At 42.6% G+C, this 23,457-nt stretch overlaps 1 protein-coding gene across 2 annotated transcripts in view; it reads right to left on the bottom strand.

Moving 5' to 3' along the window:
- Positions 1-2,801: 2,801 nt before the first annotated feature.
- Positions 2,802-23,457, bottom strand: part of GNA13 (G protein subunit alpha 13) — a 48,503-nt gene continuing 27,847 nt past the window's right edge. Inside the window, exons 3-4 of one of the 2 annotated variants that reach the window (XM_075903963.2) lie at positions 18,606-18,656; positions 2,802-8,748 (exon numbers count right to left, since the gene is read on the bottom strand). In XM_075903963.2, coding sequence (XP_075760078.1) covers positions 8,176-8,748; positions 18,606-18,656 — 624 coding nt within the window. In that variant the 3' untranslated portion in view covers positions 2,802-8,175. The remainder of the gene's footprint in view (positions 8,749-18,605; positions 18,657-23,457) is intronic. The other variant, XM_075903964.2, reaches the window with a different exon arrangement.

Here is a 23,457-nt window from a genome sequence, read left to right on the forward strand (position 1 = left end):
ACTTACGCTATTCTATATAGAAAATAGACCCTCATTTTACTGTGATCTAAAACAGTGTTTCTCAACCAGTGGCTCAGGTATCCTTAGGGATACTTGAGAAGTGTGGGTAGTACGTCAACAACTGAAGTTTGGAGAAACTGAATTTTTACAGTGCTTTATTTTTGTACTTTTTACACCCAAAAATTTCATCGCCCACCTGGCTATGATTAAGTTGTTCAAACAAAATGTGTTCACACAATTTTTTCTACCATTGCATCTGAAAACTGTAGGTACTAGGGGTACTTTTTTTTTCTTTTAAAGGGGATACTTTAGGTTGAGAAACACCGATCGAAAGCATAAGCATTTTTCTTATCCCCTCACTTCACCAGCATCTCTTACTGGATACAGAGGAGCCCAGCACTCAACCAGAGCAGACTTTTGTCCTGTTTACACACTTGTTCTGCAGCACAAGGGGTCTTCTGCTAGGCAGCTGCCCCTGTTGTACTTTGCACTGAAGCTGAGGCACAGGACAAATGGGCAAGTCAGCACCTGCCCAGGAATGAGAACCCCAAGTCAGTTTGAAACAGCATCCCTGGCTGCTCTAACAGAGAAGCTGCACAACTGTATGCAGGCACCCATTTCAAGCAAGCTTTGCTCCCCTGTGTCAGTTTCTTCATTGTGTAATCTGTGCTACTTTGACAGGAAGGAAGAGGTTTAAGAAAGAAAAACTACTCACTATGCAGCTTTTTTTTTTAAATGCAAGAAAAAAGTGAACCACCCTTCAGCTTGCTCAAAGGGGCAACTCCATGAGATACAAAATGCTTCCTTAACCCCATTAATAGATTAGCTGATTGTTATCCCAGCCACTCTTGTTCCCTTCCCCCCCTTCTGGGCCTTCCTCCAAACCTACCCTATTTACATCTGTAACCGTTTGGAACTGAACTACCTGTGGTTCTTACTATAGATCAGTCTTTCAGCCTGAACATTTCAGAAAAGATTAATAGCATAGAACCATCAATCCCACATAGCTCTGGGAAGTCCAGAATCTACATCACTCATACCCGCCAAAAGAGGAAGCCTAAATAACCCTTTGATGTAAGAGGGACCTCAGATACTTCTGCCTTCTGATGATGGGAAGTGGGATAAGTGGTACCAGCTAGTTCTTGGCACTATGGCTGGTCATTAAGTATTCTAAAGCAGGGCTACTCAACTTTGGAAGCCCCGGGGACCACAATACTCACAGCACATGCTGAGGGCCGCAACCTAAGTGTGGTCGCATATACATGCAACTATATATGCAAATAGCTTCTTCCACACAGAGGGGCAGGAATACAAAGATTAAGGCAAGACTATACAACACAAGCCCCAGTTCTGCTGCTATTAATAAAATGCAATATTTACCCGATTTCCACCCATATGACAGCACTTTTAACAAGCAATGACAGCCCAGGAATTTAACTACTAAAACGCATCTCAACAGAAGACCATTATATTGACTTGCCGTAGTAGAGTGTGTTCCAGTGGAGGCCATGTTCAAAGGCTCTCACTGCGGGCCATGTGTTGAGCCCCACAAACCCAAACCGCACCACGGGTCGCAAACACATTGAGTAGCCCTGTTCTAAATGATGTTCAGTTTAGGCCTCCTTGGAAAGAGGCTGTTTTCTAGACAGAAGAGAGGGTAAGTTAAAAAAGTTATATCCATGGTGTCCAACCAGCTCTGATGCAGTAGCGGCTACTGCAATAGCAAACTGGCCACACTCAACAGGCCAAATAGCCACATGTGGCTAGTGTGTTGACACCACAGGATTACGTAAAGCAGTTCAAATCAGTCATCATTTTATTATAGGCATCAGTTACAGGAAACCACTTAAGTGCAGGCTTTTCTACAGGGTGAAGGTGAGTGGCAAAGTGAAAGCAAGTGAGGTACCATCAAGGAACAATTCTACAGGAACAGCTAAGTTACTGCAACTCGAGGACTTTGATCAAAACTTATTGCAGTGTAAGGCGGGGGGGGGGGGGGGGGAAGGACACCTTTTCTAGTGATCTTGTACCTGCCTTTTACTTAATTTCCACAAGGTCAAGTATTACTTTTCATATCAGATGACATATTGGCAAAGCTAATACAGCCCCTCCCTCCCATTACTCTGTAGAAACATTAGTGTGGAGTGATGGACAAAGCAGAAAATTCTGTGCAGATGATGGTAGCTATCAGGCATTTCTCAGAGGGTAACTTGGTATTTGACATTTCAAACAAATAAGCCAAGTCCTGCAATGTGCTCAACTCCACAGCATTCAGAGGGACTTCAGCAGTTGCAGAAGGGATCAACACTCTCCTCTTGACAGTTTAGTATTTTGTGTAGCTGCAATATTATAGCAAAAAGTGCAGCTATATTTTGAACGAACCAGTTAAATGGGAAAGCCCTGCATAAATTAACCTCATAAAAAGCAACTAAGCGCCAGTCAGAAGACTGGACGTCAGAAGACTGGATGTCAGACGAGTTTGGAAAAATTGGTCACAGGACTGATCCGTGCTGTTGCTTTACTCAGTTTTTACAGTGCATCTCCTTTGCTAAAGGATGCCACAGGCACCCAGAGCTTTAGAAGGAGGCCCTGCAACACCAACGACAGGTCTACACTATGTACTATACACTTGCACTATGTGCAAGACCAGAAATCATTACCACGTCCTTGCCACAAGAGTTTGAATTCAAGACACATTAAAGAATATTTTAAAATCAGGGACAAACTTCTCTGCTCTTAACCCTTAAACCCTGTCAATCTTCATTAAGTACTGAAGGCAAAGTAACTTCGGAACACTCAAATGAGGCTGTATATGGTTTATTTGTCGGTCAGTAATTTTTTAAACACAAGGCAAATATCAATAGCTGAAAGGCACGCTTGCAGAGTATGTACAGAGCAATGTACAGCTGAATGTAAGAGGCTTTAATCTATTAGCAATTTATCTATTTTATAAAAGCAAGTCATGTTCCCCTTTAAGAAATAATTTATTGCCAATTCTGAACTAAAGCAAGGAGAATAATGTACAAAGATGCTGCTAGCACCTGGAAAGTTATTAAAAAAAGTTACACATAAAAACTGTAAGACAAACATTTATACAAAGCTAATACAAATCTGAATTGTTAGAGAATCTATGAGGTTGTTACAAAATATATTTTTTCATAAGGCTTCATGGAAGGTAAGTTCTTACTGCCACTGAAAGCGCAGGAAAGCAGTTTTAAACATTCTGCAATTCAATTATTTGTTTTCAAGTACAATGCAAAGAAATTGCAAATGGCACTGTATTGTGATGCTGTGGAATTAAAACACCCTCATCTCAGATATATCTACATCTTGGTACCATCAAATACAGAAAGACCCAAAGAGTTATCTTGTGATTAATTTAGCATGAAACACTGATCATTCTGAAACAGGAAATGTTGCTGTTGGGAAAATAACTCCTGCAACCATCTTCAAAGATAAATGCCTAGAAATTTTTTACTAGCTTGGCAACCAGCAGGAAAGTTAAGAGGTGCACAACTATTGCAGCCTTCAAGTGGCAACTTGCTTATAAACTCATAGGGCCATATCCCTGCAAAGGGCTGCGTTCAAAACTATCAGGTTTTTTTTTTTTCCTTTTTAAAGTTTTACATTCATTAATGGGAGGATGAAATAAAGCCGACAACTTAAGCAGAAACTTTGGAAAGACTCTGGAGTTCAAAATACTGACTCAGTATCATCCAGAAGTCAGGAAATGCTTCGAGCACATCTGCAGTATTTTTGGTTTGCTAGAACCCTGGATGACAAGATTAAAAATCTTTTACCAGACACTCATTAAGCAAAGGACTAAGCCTATTAGCCAGAGGTCTCTAGGGAAAGATGAAAGAGGAAGAAGCTCCTCTCTCCCTTTAAGAGCCAAATTTTTTTTAAATGAGTTTACATTTTGCAGGAACTGATGGTTTAATGTACCTGAGGAATATGGGGACCTACTCCACTGGTATGTGGATTTTTTAAAAGAGCTGGTTAATAGCTACTATTTATGTTCAGGTACCAATAAAACAATGCAGCAAGCAACAAAAAAAAATGTCATTTTTACCGTCAAACAAAGACTGTACAAGATAGTGGTATATAGAAACCACAGCTCAATGCAGTTACTGATCATTCAGTACAGCAGTGTCTACCCAACAATCTCTGGAAAACTAGTCCAATTAAAAGTAGCATTTCCCTTTAAAACCCTGGGATGTGTCTCGCATTCCCACTTTTACTGGAAATCTATGTCCTACCTTTGTACCATACTTAGCAGTTTACACTCAGTCTTCACTTTTATTAATTTGGTTTTGATCTCTTATTTGCTTCAGCACTTGTTTAGCAATATTAGTTAATGGGCTTGGGTGCAAGGTATAGTAACAAATCCTAAAAAATAAAGCAGCGTAACCTTTTTTCCACCTGTTTTGTCTGCAAGCAATAGGTGCAAAGATGATGGAAATGGCCACAGTGTAGTTTGGAGCCATTCTGTCACAAAGAAACAAATACACATTTCAAGGTTAGTTTTCAGAAAAAGAGAAGACAGGGCAAAGAATACCAGAAAATTATTTACCTCAATGCAATCTGAGGTGTAGAGTTTCACACACTGAATTTCTATCCTGTCTTGATGTCAAAGTATTAGGCTGAGTAATCCAAGGAGAGGAGGGGAGGCTAGAATTCTAGTTAAGAAAGCACCTTTCTTGGAAGAACATAGACACTTTGTTCTAGCCAAGTAACATGTATTTTGGATTAGGCCAAGGTATATGGAAGCATTTTGAAAAGCAGATTTACTCATTTTAAGGGATGAGTCAGAAGGATTTGATAAAGTGAAGTTAGGGCTTGATTCTTAACGTTCACCTCCTATTGACTTAGGCTGGACTTGTGGATGCCTAATCCCACTGAAAGACAGGTGTTTTTCCCACCTGGGTATCCATTTTAACGAACATGTCCTATGATGTGAAATTTCAATTTTTTTTTTTTTTAATTTAAAGAAAGTGAATTTTTGGTTAAACCGACAGGTTTCTATCACACGGCATCCAGAGATTTCTAAGCACTTCACAGTGATGGGTATGCACTAGTCCCATTTTACTGAGACTGAGGTCCAGAGAAGTTTAAATGACCTAGTCACAGGAAGTCAGAGGCAGAGTTGAAAACAGAGCCCAAGCTGCCTGACCCCTCCCAAAACGAGCCCATCTTCAATGCAGACTTTAAGCAATTAGAACTTCAATGGCAGACTGCTTAACACACATGCAGCACATCTTACCACCACCCATGTTAAAAACTGTTCTCCGCCACAAGAATTAGCCAGTTCTACGGGGGCAAGTAGCAAAGCAGAACACTGGCAGGAGAAAGCAGTGACCTGGACTTATTAATAGCAACTTTAAGTATATCAGAAGCAAGAGGAATGCCACACAATCAGTGGGGACTGTGTAAAAGTCAAGGGGTTAAAGGCACTTTCAAGGAAGACAAAGCCGTTGCAGAGAAGCATTCTTTTTAGGTGAAAAATTTGAGCAATTGGCCGAGATTGAGGTGTCACTGGAGGCGGTTTCGGAACAAATTAATAAGATAACAGTAGTAAGTAACCAGGACCAGATTATATTCTCCCAAGGGTTCTGAAAACTCAAATATGAAGTATCAGAACCACTAACTGTAGTATATAGGCTGATTTAAGCAGTTGGTTATCATGACTGACAAATCGCTAATGTAAGGCTGATTTTAAAAAACGGCTCCGTAGGCATTCCTGGCAATTATAGGCCTGTAAGCCTAACTTAAGTAACAGTAAACTACAGTTATCAGATACATGGAAGAACATTCGTTGGGGAAGGGTCAACACTACTTTGGTGAAGCATGATTTCTCTTTACAAATCTATTAAAATCATTTGAGATCAAACATGAACAAGAGTGATTGAGTAGACAGTGTGCTTGGACTGTCAGAAAGTCTTGGATAAGGTCCCTCACCAAAGGCTCTTAAGCAAATTAAGTAGTCATACTCTGCAGATGGAAGCTCATCTCATGAGCCAGGAAACAAAGGGTAGGAATAAATGGCCAGTTTTCACAGTAGAGAGAGGTAAATGGAGTTCATTCAAGGACCTGTACTAATAAGGCCTATGCTATTCAACATATTCATAAGTAATTTGGAAAAAGGAGTAAACATGAAGTAGCAAAGTCTGCAGATACAAAATTAAAGAGTTAAGTTCAAAGCTAACTGCAAAGAGTTATAAAGGAATTTTATAAAATTGGGTGACTGCAACAAAACAGACACAACGATGGGGGTCTAATTAACTGTTACTACTCATGACAGATCATGGACAGTTCTCTGAAAACAACAGCTTGCATGCAGCAATCAAAAGAGGTACAGGATGTTAGAAAACATCAAGAAAGGGACAGAAAAATAAGACAATATATCAGTGCCACTACACAAATCCATGGTATGCCCACATCTTGAACACCATGACAATGTCTGATTGCCCCATCTCCAAGAATATTAGAATTGGAAAAAGTACAAAGAAAGGCACAAAAATGACTGAGGAGTGAAAGAGCTTCCATGTAAGCAAAACTAACAAGTCTCAGATTGTTCAGCTTCAGAAGGATGACAGGGGAGGGGAAAGGAGAAGCAGGAAGATCTATTTAAAAAAAAATCAGTGAACAGGGAAGTGTTATTTACGTCACATAAGAACCAAGTGTCACTAAATGGAATTAAAGGCAGCAGGTGTTAAACATAAGGATATGGTTCTTCACACAACCCACAGCCAGCCTGCAAAACCTGTTGCCAGTGGGTGTTGAAGGCCAACAGCATAATTGGGTTCAACAAGGAATTGTGTAAGTTCCTGGAATATAAATCCGTCAAAAGCTATTAGCCAAGACAGTCAGGGATGCTCCTAAACTTCTGACTGCCAGAAGCTGGGCCTGGACAACAGGGGATGAGTCAACCAGTGGCCCCATTCTGTTCATTCCCTCTGAAGTATCTGGTACTAGCCACTGTCAAAAGACAGGATACTGGGTTCAATGGAGAATTGGTTTGACACATATGACCATTCTTATAGTTCTTATTTTTATTGATTGCTAGACTCAATTCTGATGGTCTCTGAAGTTTTCATACTTTAGCATTTACTGGGAGACGTTATGCGCAGCTTTCTGTATAGAGGGCAGGCCTAACGGTATTTGGCCTATTTACCCATATCTGCACAAGGCCACTCTCCGGGTAATTTGTCTTCAGGTAAGGCCACTGGAAAAAACTGCAGAAGGATAGAAGACAGGAGGCACTTATGTTAGTAAATATATCCGTGCATCAGTGAATGCTTGTTGATATAGGACTAGGCTCACTGTAAAAGTGATGGTGAAAATATTAAAGCACTCTAAATCAGCATAATTCTGCAGCAAGGTACCTGGATGTAAGCTATTTTGCACAGTGACAAAGTGAGAATACACATTTTAACATTTGGCTCCCCTTCCTGCAAAATGCTCTGTGCTTTAGTGTAGCTCTAAGAAGCAGAGTACTTAAAATATGCAATAGAAAATGAAGTTTAGCGTGAACTGTGCTGTTTACTAGTTCCTGACAGTATTAGTATTTAAACATTTCTGGGAGAAGGGATTAATGCTGACAGTTCCCAGCTTTTGTGTTTCTTACCTACAGCATACCCTACTCTCAAACCATGAAAAGCTTTATATTTAAGGTAGGGGAGGCATTATTGCCAAATGTGCTAACTTCTAAATGACTCCAACAAGAAATTATGGAATATCTAAACAATGAAGGACCTGAGAAAAAAAAATCAGTCAGCTATATCACCACAGTCTTAATTATTGTTTTTACGAGGTGATAGTTTAAAATTAAACATCAAATGCAATTCTGAAGAATGTATGAAGAAGATTTGGCATTTTGTGGGTGGAGTGTGTTTTCTAGAGATTTTTTTTGCGCGCAACATACAAGCAATGGAGGTCAAGTTTAGTCATTTTACAGGTTCTGTACTTGTTTGCCATAAAACTATAAACTCGAGTCAACTCAAAGCTACAGTGAGATTAAAGCCTTAATTTCAGAAGAAACTGGCAATAATATGGTCAGCAGCAGCTTTCAGTCACACATCAAGAAGTCTGGCAGGACCTGATTTTTATACTTCTGTTGTAAACCAAAATTTTAAACACACAAAAGGTATTCAAATAAAAATGTCTTTTTGCACATCACTGTAGCATAAGCTGCTTGAGGTTGTCATGAAGAATGGTATCCTTGACGTCACGGAAAACCAGCCGGATGTTTTCTGTGTTAATAGCAGTGGTGAAGTGGTGGTATAGGGGCTTCTGCTGTGGGTCCCGGCGTTTGGCACGAAAACACTCCACCAGGAATTTCTGGACGTCTGTTAAGCAGTGGGGATCCCCTTCGAACTCTGGAAAATAGTTTTTGATGCTCACTTTTTGTACTTTTTCCTCAAGCAAGTCTGTCTTGTTTAAAAATAGAATAATGGAGACATTGTTGAAAACCCGGTTGTTGACTATTGTTTCAAAAATGTTCAGAGATTCTGTAAGGCGATTTGTTAGCCGATCCTCCATCAGCACCTGGTCAAATTCACTTGAGGAGACGAGGAAAAGTATTGATGTGACACTGTCGAAGCACTCAAACCAACGTTTCCTTTCTGACCTCTGGCCACCTACATCAACCATTTTGAAGGGAACATTTTTTATTTCAAAGGTGTACTCGTAAATGCCTTTTGTGGGTTTTCGTGCCAGCAGAATATCTTGCTGCGATGGAAGATAATCCTAAAAAAAATAAAAATAAAGCAAAGTTTTCTGGTTAGGGGACAAGGCTTTAGCAGACCTCTAAGAATAAGCTGCAGCCCACAAAAACTTATGCCCTAATAAATGTTATTGTAAAGTGCCACAGGACTAGTTTTTGCTGGAAGGAAAGTTATTTCTGATCAGTCTTCATGCACTATTCCACTTTAAAAAGAGTTCAGACTTTAAGGCTGGAATTAACATAACCAATCAAAAAATGAGAATCCCTCCACAGCAATGTTTCTCAACAACTGGTCCATGGACTGATACAGTCCCTGAGATATCCCTGACAAGGTTTAGGAAGGCAGCAAGTGGGAATAATAAAAAAAAAAAAAAAAGTTGAGAAATATCGCTCTAGAGAACTGAAACCTTCCATCTGCTACATCTCAACTGTCCTTGGTAAACAATATTGAAAGTCATGTTACCCATTCCTCCAGCCACCCACTTCCTTTATTCCCTCATTACAGATTCATATGCAAGAAGTCTTTTTCCCTCATCCGTTATACTAGTGGATCTCAAACTTTAGCAACATGGGGATGCTATTTTGATTTAATTTTTTTCAGGGACCCCCTGCCCTGTCCCCGCTCCATCCTCCCTCCCCTCCACTCAATCACCCTCACCAGGCTGGAGCAGGAGTTGAGGGTACAGAAGGGTGGGGAGGGCTCTGGCAGGTGGTGTGGGCTTTAAGGTAGGGCTAGGAATTAGGGCTCTGAGGTACAGGAAGGGGCTCCAGGAGGACATTCAGGTATAGGAGGAGACTGATGGGACAAGGGCTTAGGATATGGGAGGGGTTCAGGATCCTGGTGACACTGTCTCTCCCAGGTCCCTGCACCCCTAGGTACATGGGCAGTCAGGGAGGTTCTGCAAGTTGCTTTAACACCCAAGGCACCAGCCCTACAACTCCCACTGGTCACTGTTCCTAGCCAATGCATGCTGGGGAGGGAAGGGGGGTCAGCACATGGGTGGGGCTTCCTTGGCAGTCTCTCTTAGGACTGATGGTGCCTGTCTTAGCCCTAGGAAGGAGAGCAGTTGGGGGAGGGAGGCGGGGGGCGGGCAGGGGAGAAGAGCTGATCAGGGGACTGGAGACCCAAGTGTTCCCTCGCAGACCCAGTTTGTTGGCTGCCATCCTCTACCCCAGAGGGGGCTGCATAAAATGAGTATGAAATTTAAACAGTAAGCATTCACTCATTACCCTTTTCCCCTCTGACTACTGCTCATGATTAATTAAAACACATCCAACACCACTGATCAGGTACGGAGACTGCCTAGTTCAGTGGTCCCCAACGCGGTGCCCGCGGGCGCCATGGCGCCCGCCGGGGCATTTGTAGGCACCCGCCGACAACCCGGGCTGGCCCCGCCCCCCGGCGCATTGGAAGCGCAGGCTCCAGGCGCGCGACACTCACCGGCGCCTGGTGCACGGCGCTCGGGCGGCCCCAGCCCCGCGGCACATGCGGGCGCCGGTGCCGGCCCCAGGCACGCAGCTCGGGCGGCGGCGCCAGACCCGGGCCCACGGCACAAGGGGCCCGGCGCGTGAGTGGCCCCGCCCCCGGGCGCCCGTAAAGGTTGGGGACCACTGGCCTAGTTTTTACCACAGATGCCATCACAAAAGCCAAAACAAGGAGCTAGGGGGATGTTGCTATACTTCAAAGGAGAAAGCCATGTGGAGCCTGGGGTCAGCTGGGGACTGATCCTGGGTTCCACACAGCTCTGATGTTTTGAAACGCTATGTGCAGCCTGACTGTGGGCTCTCAGCAGCATTTCAAAGTGGCAGTGCTGCACAGAGCCCGGGGTCAGTAAGGGAGTCCCAGCTGATCTGGGCTCCACACGGTGCTGCCTCTGAAATGCCGTGAGGTGCCCGATGCCGGGCTCCCCACAGCATTTCGAAGCAGCAGCGCTGCATGGAGCCTGTGGTCAGCGGGGGGAGTCCAGAACTGATCCCGGGCTCCATGTGGTGCTGCTGCCTTGAAACACCGCGTGCAGCCTGGGGACACCCCAGATGGCCTTGGGCTGCACACATCATTTAAAGGTGGCAGGGCCGTGTGGAGTCCACGGTCTGGCCCCAGGCTCCAAGCGGTGCTGCCGGTTTGAAGTACCCCCTCCTAGCTCCCTCTTTCTGATAAGCTTATAGGACAGTCAACTAGTCCTTCATATTTCTAATACAAATCCATCATTCTACATCACTGTTCAGACATGCTTTGATATTCATGGCAGTTTTGAAAAATAAGTTCTAGGTTTTAAACACAGAAGCTCAAAAGCAAGTCTCTTCACTTTAAAACCTATTCCAAGACCTTATCCAGATAATCCCAGTCAATCAATGAAGGATCACGGGTCATAACATGAGGCCTTTGGGGGGGTGGGGCGCTCATGAGGTAAGATCAAGAGAATTTTGATTCAACCAACTTTTACTGGAGATAGAAAGAAGATCCCTGGATAAACACATGGTTAAATTCTAGTTGTATTTATTTAACTAACTGTAGTACAATTCAGATTTTGAAATCCCTTCATACTGATGTGCCTGATTTGCTTTATATTAAAGCTACATAAAACTTGGATGTTTAATTCTTTTCAACAAGGGATTGTTATAAATTTAAGACAAATTGTTTTAAAAAAATGTGAAGATATCAATATCGTGAAGTTTTACAGATAGTGAATTATGGGACTATTTCAATAGACATCCGTTAACATGAATTTTTGAAAGGGGTCCTAGTTTTACTTAAAATAAAAGCATTGGTAAAAATTTCAAGTGAGGTGTCAAAAATAGTTTTGAAGATTTTAAATAGCACTTAGTTTCACTTTCTGGTTTCCACGCATGAGAACAAAGGGAACAGCAACTGTTTTGTCTGAACTCTGATTCTTTTATTCTAGCTGGGCACAGCTGAGACACTGTTTTTTTCCATTAGAATCACTCAGCTACCAAGATATTTGTGAGCCACCACGACACTATTCTCATTTTTAAGGTATTAATGCACATTGATGACAATAGCACCTAGTTTCTCAAAATAAAAGCTGAAACCTTTAGAACTCCACCCTATCTTAAAAGTGGCTCAGGGAAAAAGAAGTTGGGCATTTGCCCCTTTCTGATGGATGAATGCAGACTGAACGTTTAGTACATTTTTCTGCTTGCTTTACTACATTAAAGTCAGGTCTGGTCTGACCGGTAAAGACTCTCAGGAAAAATCTGAGAGGTTACAATATCAGACTAAAAATCCTCTGTTTAACTGTAGTCAGATGTAACCTCCCCTCCCCCTTAATCACTTAACTGCAGTGCCTAATGCACATTCAGAAGAGAGACTGTCTTTGCTGAAGAGCGAACACTGCCACCCTTTCAGTGAAAGAGCAAAATATCACACCCATTCCTGATATCAACTCCCTCTCAGAGGTTCTCCATCAAAGCCAGTGAAGATCAGATGTTCCTGAAGTGAGAAAAACTTTCAGAGCACACATTTCAAATACACAAAACATTTCTACAACTGCTTTCCAGCAGATAAAATGCAAGACCCTGACTACCTATTAGATCTCGCAAGATACTTATGCCTGCAAGATCACCATCAATGACCAGGACACTTTGGTTATGGGCATTAATGTTAGACTTACATTTCTTCTGCAATTTCCATCAAAAAGTTTCACTTCCCCACTTCAAGTGTTTAGTGTTATTGGCACATAAAAGCTGCTGCATTTAATTCACTGAGGAGTACATAGACTCATAGACTCATAGACTTTAAGGTCAGAAGGGACCATTATGATAATCTAGTCTGACCCCCTGCACCGTGCAGGCCACAGAATCTCGCCCACCCCTCTTAGAATAATCCTCTCACCTGTGTCTCAGATATTGAAGCCTTCCAATACTTTGAAGGCCCCAACATGTAGAGAGTCCTTCAGCTGTGATCTGTGCCCAATGCTACAGAGGAAGGCGAAAAACCTCCAGGGCCTCTGCCAATCTACCCTGGAGGAAAATTCCTTCCTGACCCCAAATATGGCGATCAGCTAAACCCTGAGCATGTGGGCAAGACTCACCAGCCAGACACCCAGAAAGTTCCCTATAGCAACTCCTATCATCCCTCCATTGACCTATTTCCAACTGGAAATGAATGGTCAATTAGTTACCAAGATCATGTTATTTCATCCAACCATCCCCTTATCATAGAATCAGAACAGGAAGAGACCTCAGAAGGTCGTCAAGTCCAGCCCTCCGCTCTAGGCAGGACCAATCCCAATACATAAAATACAAGTCAAGTATTCTGTGCACAAACACCACTGACTGGTGAGATTCCCATCAATTCAGATTTCCCAATGCCCAAGCATAGGAGAAAACCCCTGAATTTCATATTCCAAACTAACAATCCACTCTTCCCTGTATTCAGGGCATTAATTCCTTTCCTCTTCACATCTAGACTCATGAGGCCTTCTTGCTCCTGTACAATTTCTGAAGTCATCCTCTCTGCCAATGTTCCGGATTGTGCAATTGTTTTCTCAGCCATTACAAATGACACCTTCATCACTAGCCTCCCTGAAGCTCCCTTCTTCATTCTATCCAATCTCCCCTGGCCACTGCTCTAATAACCATGTCATTCCCATTCCAATCCTTTAGTGCTTCTTCACCTGTTTGCTTCGAGTTCTAGCTCCTCAGTCTGCAGCGCTCCTCAGGTCACACTCATCCCTGTTCCTAGCACTTCACTTCCTTTTAAGCGTTGCCATTTCCTCTCTCCTGCTCCTCCGCAACTTGGACCAAAGCAGCATGCAGTGAAAGATAACATCTCCATTCCAAGGAGCCAAGCATCTCCAACTCCTCCAAATGCCGCCTCAACACCCATTACGCTATGGCCTTATTTTCCTTCCTCTACTTCCATTCCTGGTCTGTTCTCCCAAGCTACTAAAAATATTAGGATGTGTCACTTGCTATTGAGACTCACTTCCTTTGTCTATCTTCATGCAATACTATATCTGCCTAATCAAGATCAGAATCTGCTCAAGGCAAGGACCACGTCTGAGCATAAGGATGTGATCCCCATGCTTGGAGACAGATCAATGAGAGTAGGACAAGTACACCTAGCAGTACAGCTACAGTTATACAGGACTTAGAGGCACAACAGCTGTGCAAAGCATGCATCTTCCTGGCTTGGCTGTGTATGATACTAGGGATGCTGAATGTGTAACTGCTGGATTTTTTTTTTAAAGCAGTTCCTGCCCTCCCCTTCCCTCTCCCCACACCTTTGATACAGAGGCAGCAGCATGGGGAGAGACAACTCTGTGGAAGCTGGTACTCATGGGGAGCCAGTTTTAAGCTAGATCCCTTGCCTACCCGCACCCACCACCCCTCTGTGGGAGGCGGCTCAACAGGAACCGGCTTAAAAGCCAGCTCCCCCATGGGCACCAGCTCCTGCCTCCCCCACTTGCAACGGCAATGGGAGTGAGTAGGTACATGTCACAGTTATGATTAACTGATGAGCCCAGGCCTATCAGCTAATTGTGTAAATGGCTATGCGCTAACATCTTTAATTTACACTCACACTGTTACACAAACAGGAGAATCATACCTCTAGTTTGTAGTGCTGGCATAGCCTTAATATAACATGCTATGCAAAGCTCTGGATCTATATGAAACTTTTGCCATTAATATTTTACTTTGTCAATAGTTAAAAAGATACTAAAAACAAATTTACAATTAACTCTGAAATACACATGCCTGGTTATAATTACATATGCAAATAAGAGCAGATTTCCTTGTCTGGTGACCTGTCAATCTGAACAATGAGTAGGATTTATGTACACCCATTTCTCTAGCTTATTTCAAAAGGAGACAAAAGCACATCTTGTCTTTTCATTGGGAATGTACCTTTAAATCAGTCTTTGCATGACTTAAGTATTGAGTGCTTCTATGCGAACTGCTACAATTCCAAAGTACAAAAATAATCTTTAACCTCCAGCAAAAAGCTGTGCTCTAATCATACAAATGGGAAGGAACAAAGAATCAGTCCAAAGCTTTACTTACTCTTTCATAACATAGTTACCTAGTGTTTGCCTGAAAATATGTAATCGTTTTCGTTAAAAGTGGATTTTGAAGAAAACTACACAACATTTATCACTTACAGCTGATTAAATACGATTATCTACATTTAAAAGTAGCTCGTTCTGATTGCGACAAATCATTTTGGTTCAAGATGCAATTGCTAACAGTGTTTCCCAAATAGCGCTCCACGGAACCCCAGGGTCCGGCGAGACCTTGGAATTCCTCCCCGTCTTCTGTTAGAGATCGCAAAAAAAAAAAAGCCATAGCTCTCAACCAATTTTCGTGACTGGGGTTCCTCAAAATTCTAAAGGGGTTTCTTGGCCAAAAAAAGTTGGGAAACACTGTGCTAAAGAAATGCAGTTATCTATTTTATTTATAGCTACAGACTTGTAAGGCAAAGTTAACTGGAATTTCTGATATTATTGTCTGATTAAAAATTTTAAAGGTGACTGCAAAAATAGAAGCAGTCTCCTCAATGATTGCTTTAAAGGTAATTTGTGGACAGATATGACAATGGATGCAAAAAATCTGAATAGAAAATTTAAAAAGCCAGCGAATCCTTTTATTGCTTCAGACAGGCTCCCAATAAATCAAAAGGTAAACAAGTGGAGACCCACTATGAGATATGTGGAATCCAACCTGATAATCAAGTTAGGATAGACTGCTTTGGTTCTATATATAGTTTAAAGTTTAGCTAGTAGCTTAGCCTCTCCTCACTCAACCATTAAAAAAACAAACAAACAAGAGGTGAACATAGTTCTTGTCACTTAAAAAAAAAGACACACACATGAACCTTCCTAATGGGGAAGTCACTTACCCGGGAATACCCATAGGTTGGACCCAGGCAGGGAGTAGAGGAAGCGGCTCTGGCGAGGGAATAGCAGCACAGGGAAGCACTTCTCTGGAGGCTTTTCTCCTGCCACACCCATATCAACAGGCAGTGCCTGAGAGTGATTGGGGGGGGGGGGCCCACAGAGCCACAGGTGCCTCCAGGAGAGAGGTAAGCACCCCTTCATACACCTTCTCACACCCCACCCCAGTACCCAAGCATGGTCCAAAAAAATTCTTTAGTGTGGCATACACATTTCCCAGGTTTGCTGGCTTAGAGGTTCAAGTATATTGGAATTGGACAACGTACACGGAAGCATCAAAAAAAGTTTAGAGGTATGGGACAGCTTCCATAGGAGGAGAGCTCCACACTGCTCAGCTTCAAAGAGAGAAGACTAAGGAGGAGGAAAATGATAGGGGTCTATAAACTCACGAACAGGGAAGTGTTACGTATTCCTTCCCAGAACACAAGAACCTAATCACCCAATGCAATAGGTAGAACATTTTACACAAAGGGAAGTATTTCTTCACACAATGCACAGTCAACCTATGGAACTGCTTTAAAACAACTTAAAAAAATAACTAGTCCCGTGGCACCTTTGAGATTAACAAAATATACATATAGTATGAGCTTTCACGGGCAAAACCCACTTCAAATTAGATCATCTTGAGAGACTATGGAACTTACTGAAAGGGGATGTTGTGAAGCCCAAAACTATTACTGTTCAAGTTAGATGGATCATTGATTTGGAAGAACATAAAAGTGGCCATGCTGAGTCAAACCATTCACTGGGAACATAGATGCCAACTTATTTTTTCCTGGGGATGCTTTACGCTAGGCTCCTTCCCCTCCCCAATGCCTGGCCCTCTTTCTGCCTCTAGCCCCCACCCCGACCCTCACCTGAGGCCTTGCCCTCATCTCACCTGTTCCTAAGTTCCCTGCCCACTACCCTCTCGGAGCCACCAAACAGCTATAATTGGTGGGCGCTGAGCACTCCTTTTTTGTTGGTATTCTAGCCGCGAAGGAACCCCAAACTTGGCACCTATGGTTGGGAAAATAACAGTGATGCCGTGTCTCCAGTTATGTTGACGTTAGCTTCCCATTTTAAGGAAAATTTCCATGCTAAATTTCTGCAGAACAAGCCCACTGGATACCAACTGCCCCTACAAATACACAGAAGCCCATAAGGCAAAACAATCAAAATGCTGGTCACTGGGGAGAAACAATCCCATGAAAAACTGAATATTGAAATATTTTCCCTAGCAAACAAAGATTCCACCCTGTATTAACTATATTAATGTAAGACATTACAAAATGTAACATTTATCTGTACATTCACATAATTTTCTTGTTCTAGAGGTTTCTTGCATTTAAGCACAAAAGTTCAAAATTTTCTAGCAAGAAGCAGCTGAGTAATCAGATTAGAACTGCCCTATAGCAGTGTTTCTTAAACTGTGTTCCGTGGCACACTAGTGTGCTGCGAGGCAGTTGGAGTTGTGCTGTAGAGCTCAAAATGGCCACCCTTAAAAGGGACAGGTGACTTTTTGGGGGTGTCAACTTTTCCCCACCCCCTTTTTTCTTTTGCTCAACAAAAAAATCCTTGGTGTTCCTCAGTCTTAAAAAGTTTAAGAAACACCGCCCTCTAGCCATCCAGATCAATGGATGTACAGTATTACTAGCATACCAAAATACATAAACTGGAGAAACACTTATTAACTTAATATACGTATGACCATAAGAATGACTAAAAAATTTTAAAAAATAAAAGCCACCCTTCGTTACAGATTTGCTCCAGGTACTCATGAAGTCAGTTTCCTGAGAAAAATAAGCTTACCACTTTTCAACCCTGTTAAAAGAAGCTGAGCAGGATTTAAATATGGCTCATACATCAGAATAGTTAGCTACACGTTAATGTTGTAATCTTTATTGAACGTAGTATATGAAAGCTCAAGGAATCCAGCTTGACTCAAATCCTGGTGGGAACTAGTTAGAAAAAGGCTTTAAAAAAAACCTCACACTTGTAAAAAGAACACATCTGATTTTCAAATTAAATACAACAAATAAGGAAACTACTATTTTTACATGCATTTTCAGACCATAGCACAACTGTGCACTTTCTATGGAAAAATTACTGACTTCATATATTCTGTTTGAGTTACTGATTCAGCAATTTGTACCTACAGATGTCTCTTGGCCTAGGGATGTTAGCGAGTAATGAAGTGGAGTATTGACTAGTCGCTTCCCCATCTCCTTTCTGCCTCCATGAGAGGCAGAGAGTGGGGAGGACACGAGCTGGTGCTGGGGGACGCTGGCTTAACACAGAGGCTGCTCTGGCAGGGCTGGCCGCTGTGAACAGGGGCCGCTGGACTCAGCTCACTGGTTCGGGATGCTGTACATCTGCATTTTAAATATAGTAAGAGCCCAGTGGTTCTTACAACATTCAAAATGCAGAGCAGCAGCACAAAAGGTTCCTGGAGCCAGCACAAGCCGGGACTACTCACTTCCTGTTCGAGCCAGCTCCTGGAGCTACCTCCGCTGTGGCTCTGCACAGCGGCCCTTATCAACAAATTTTATCAACTATATGTTTTGCCAGAATAAAGATATTAAATTGCAGTTATCTGGCTACAGTCGTACTTTGTTTTGTGAAGATTTTACACACAGAACAGTCATCCTATTCTACTCTGTACCCCAAGCCACTCACATCTGAAAGTTTTGTCAGCCTGTAAATAAGGGACATTAAAATGTGTTTAGGTAAATGTGTAAGCATGCATGTCAACTGATAAGCCCAGACTCATCAGTTAACCATGTACACGCTTACATCCCAACCACATACAGCCCTTGGAAGAGTGGAGAGATCAATTTGCCATCAGCACTTGTATTAATTCTTCACCTACTTGAGAAAAAAACCACAGTAGGACCATAAGTTATATATTTAAACTACACCAGCAAAATCCCTACTGATATCCAAAGCTAACAATTTAAACTTCCCAACTAAATCAAACTTACCAATTCTCCAAGTTTATCCAAGTTGTCCAGGAAATATTTTACAGACTCTCCCTAAAAAACAAAATTAACTGATTAGTCTCTCACACAGATGACAGACTTGGTCACAGAATTTTTCATCCTGAAGTCCAGTTTACTTACTTGCATACCAAGTGTGTTTGGATTAAGTATTTGTCATCTATATGCTCTGTACGCAATTGAATTTTACAGAGGTTGGCACTCAGATTAATATTCAATCATGTAAACAAGCATGTCCAGTTTATTGGAATAGTTAAAACTACTTGAAAGTTTAGGATCCCCTCATTTTTTATCAATGCTGTGCATTTGGGCAATCACTATACAAACCACAGATTCATAACTTCAGCATAAAGTAATCACATTTAATATTTTTTGCTATTCCTGAGAAAACTGTATATAGACAGACACATACAGGTCAACTGCAATAAGTTTATTTAAGCTGTACAACAACTCTTCTAGATGCTGACCATAGCAAGACGACAGAGAACCATAACGAGCAGAGGAATCTAAATCATTTTAATACATCTTCGTGCCAAAGACTACCCTGGATAAGCACACCTTGTTTAGAAAGTTATGAATAGTGCTCCAAGTTGCAATTGTGCATAATATTTCTTCTATTGAAGAGACTCTCTCAAATTCAAGACAATACCATGCTTTTCATGTGACAATTGACATTTTGAACACCATCATATGCAAACAAATTTATAGAATTATTCAGTCATAACAAGAAGGCAAAGTTGTAAGTTACACTTTACCAGTTCTTAAATACAAAACAATCGAAATATTGCTCATTTGGCCATCAATTCAAATAGAGAGCAGTCTATACTCCTTTGCTGGTGAAGGTAAGAGTAGGAAGTTAAGATTTTGCAGTACACAATTCATCTGTGCAACAAGAAACTTTAAATTACACAATATTCAAGAATAGGAGGGACTACTTAGAGTCATAACAGAACTACAAATAAGGGAGCAGAGAAACCTCTGGTAAGGTCCCTCACTAAAGAATGAATATTTAAAAAATGACCAAGGAGGGCACCACTTTCTAGAGGAGACAGCATTAAGATGTAAAGTCTGAATGGGCATTAGGAGATTTAACAAACCAAGACTACAGAAAATTCCATCTAGTTCTGACAGTCTCAGAAGTTAATGTCCTTGCTAGCTTTTTCACTAGTAGGTGCAGTTCACCTAGTGCAAACATACACTGCGCTCAGGTTTTAAAATTGCCGTTTTAATGCAGACCTTTAAACAAACAAGGCCGGGACTTCAGTGAGAGTCATTCTATTACTTGATGTACTTGAAGTGACAAACACGGAGCCAACTATTTAAAGAACCACTATCATATTACATTTTATCTGGTTTATCACCACCTGCTTTTCATAAACTAACAATCTACAGTACTGGAAAACAATACCAGATTTCAAAGTTCACTGGTGGTTATTCAGTATGACTGCTCAGGTATAATTCGTCCACTTAAAGCCATCTACTGCAGAAGCTCACAGTGCTTCATAAAAGTTACAGATGCCTCAGTGAGATGAGGCTGTAAGTACGCACTCCTATTAGATGAGGAACGAGATACAGCAAAGCGACTTGCAGCAGAGGCAGGAAATGCCAGGTCTTCTGACTCCATCTTTACTTAGCCCAAAGGTCACCTTTTCTATCTGAAAAATCTATGACACTTTTTAAAGCATGTTTAAAATTCCTAAATCCTTATTTAGGCTACAACACTGTGGTTCAAATTTTTCAGCTCTGACCCACCCCATTCAATGTAAACCTTTCCATGGACCTTCAGCCAACCACTATCGATGACAACATTTTCAGGGGTCTGGCCAGGAAGTTGGGTGCAGGCAGGCCGGCTGACCGACCGCGGGGTGTGTGTGGGGTGGGGGGGTGGAGCTGGGGAAGAGAGGATGACACCAAAGGAGGCAATTGCTGGGGCCCAGACTTCCTTTGAACTAGGGATGTGAAAGTGTAACCATTAACTGTGTACATGGATGAGCCCGCCGCCCACTCCTTCCCCACAGAGACGGGGCGGGGGGGAGGGAGGGGAGAAGAAGAGACACAAGGAGGAGAGAAGAGAGCAGACAGGAGCGGGTACATAGAGATGCCAGCTTTCAAGCTGGTTGCCTGTGCATAACCAGCTCCCACCCGCCTCCCACCCTGTGTTACTGCCTCTATGGAAGGCAGCAAGGGGTAGGGTGGGCGTGAGCGTGAGTGTAGGAATCCATTAGAATTAACCAATAAGCCTGGGCTTATGGGTTAATCATGTGAACGAGTACACACTAACATCCCTACTCTACACAGCTTTGAGGTCTGGGGGAGAGAATTCAGCACCATGGTCCTGACTACACTCAGCTGTGCTTCTTGCAGGGGTTCAGAGCCCCCCCCCCCACACACACTTCTTGTCCTGAAGCCAGCAGTATTGGTTCCATTGGGTGCAGGAGTGGGCTACGAGTGGAGGGTCTAGCTGGGGGGGGGGAACGTAGGAGAGGGGTGGTGGTGCAGGGCATTTAGTAGGGGAAGTATGTGAGGGATGGGGCTTAAATGGCTTCACACACACACACACACACACACACACACACACACACACACTCCCCCCCCCACACACACGCTCCCAGGCACCTCCTGCTGCTGCTCCCAGCAAATAGTAGCAGAGGGGAAAGCCTCCAGACAGCACCTCCCTAGGATGCTGTACCCCCAGCTGGAAGGAGGGAAAACAGCAGCATGCTGAGCCGCTTGCTCCCCCTGCGAACCAGATCCAGTCCATGAGGCTTGGACCTCCCCCCACCACAGTGGGAAGCCAGCACTGGTGCTCCAACCTCACAGCTGAGTGGGGGAGAGGTGCCCAGAGCTTGCACACCAGCATGGGCTCCCCACCACAGGGGAAGCTGAGCCTTGAGTAGGCTGCACTTTGAGAACTACCACTCTCATGGGAAATGATGGGTGCACAGCATCTTTGAAAAAAAAAGTCAGACTATTATCTAGTACCTAAATACGGACTTATAGTTCAGTGTTGTCCCAAGAGCCTTCAAAGAGAACTGTTTAGTTTAACAGCACTATTCTGTTTAGGGAATGTGTATTGCTCTAGTGAGGCCTTTACTGCATGTAAATAAATTTGCTACTACCTTTCAAGTCCTGGGAGTTTATTGCCACAACAGTAATTGTTCTGTCACAGCATACAAGCTAACTCACAAAATAGAAGGTCATAAAGCAGCACCAAAAGCTGCTTTCTAGAGGAAATCCCCTCTTGAGAACGTGAGTGCAAAATATTAGCACACAGTAAATGCCCTACACCTACACATTTAACAGTAAGTTTCCAAACTAACTCAGACGCTTCAACAGCTGCACTGAGAAAGATATTGCTACTTGGGTTTTTAGCTTGTTTGCTGCTGTGTCAGAAGGCATGTGCTGGACAGATCTTTATCTAGCCAAAACCATTCTCACACTCCAAGAGCCAGCAATGGAGCAAAAGTTCCTAACAATATGCTGCTACCTTATGAGACCTCTGGGAAGGCAAGAGTCTTTCAGTTCTTGTGAACTTCAATTCACATTTTCCCCCCTTGTCTCTCTAGCCTGGGAGTTTTTTCTCCTTACCCAGGTCATTTCCATACATTACAGGGATCAGAGTTAGAAACTTAACACTTTCAGCCTCATTCTCAGTCCTTCAATTTCACTGGACTAAGCACTGCTCTGACTAGAGTCCCACTCGCATTCACTAAGCTGTCTATGCTGAATAGGTCTAGTTTTTGGAGATTAAGTATTGCTCAAACCACACTATTTCTAATCAGAGGGAATTCAGACAACTGTGCATTGAAAACATTTTCATGGCTTAAAAGTTAGAATTCCAAATACTTGAGCGAGTCAAGGGTAAGATGTAAAGTGGCGATTACTAACTAATGAAAAAAAAACAATGTCTAGTTCCTACTAATCTAGTCTCCAAAGAGCACTTGAAGGTACAGTTAAGATACAAGGACCATATTGCCCATAACTAGTCAAACATTTAATAGTTGTTTCAGGGCTGTTCTTCTGGATATGTATTAGTGTAGTTGTCTAAACCAATCAAATTTGATTCTCCCTATTTGCAATGGAATACGAGAACTACTGTGGACAATATTACTTCATTAGTCAACCCCTTTTTATTATAGGGAGATAGGGAATTCTTGTCCTTTAATCCACTTAATATGCACAAGGAACCTTATTGAAGAGGACTAAGGAAGATAAGAAAAATTAAAGGTATGAGTTTCTTTAAACCTACTATTGCCACTTGTAGTGCCAAAGCAGTGATGTTAAATATTGGTTAATGGAAGAGTCAAATAACCTCATGAATTCTTATTGGTTAGTAGACTATAGTCCTCGGAGTTGGGCCGGCTGCCAGCATGCTCCATCCCCACTTCCAGGGAGCCCCGTCACCCTACTGCTGCCTTTTACCAGATGCAGCAGCGTGGGGTGCCAGGCAGGAGCTGGTCCATGAGGGAAGCCTGTTTAAAACCAGCTCCCCTTGCGGGCCAGCTGCCTGCTATCACACACTGCTGCCTCTGGTACAGAGGCAGCAGCAGCTCCTCTCCAGGAGTGGGGTCTGAGATCCTGGACCCAATGTGAGCCGGAACTGAGCTATGCTGCCTGCCCGCCTGGATCCTAATACACTTTAAATGCAGAGCCATGGCAGGGATATGTCCCAGACCCAGCCGGCGTACGCTGGGACTCAGCCATGCTGCTGGCTAGCCTTCTAAAACACTTACTGCTGGGGGAGGGAGAGGGACACACGCAGAAGAGGGAATGTGTGTAGCCTATAGCTGTCTTTTTAAAATAAAGCATCCCTTTTTCAAAAAAAAAAAAAAAAAAA

Source organism: Pelodiscus sinensis, chromosome 20, assembly GCF_052426305.1.
Source record: "Pelodiscus sinensis isolate ZL-2025 chromosome 20, ASM5242630v1, whole genome shotgun sequence".
Taxonomy (NCBI): Eukaryota; Metazoa; Chordata; order Testudines; family Trionychidae; genus Pelodiscus; species Pelodiscus sinensis.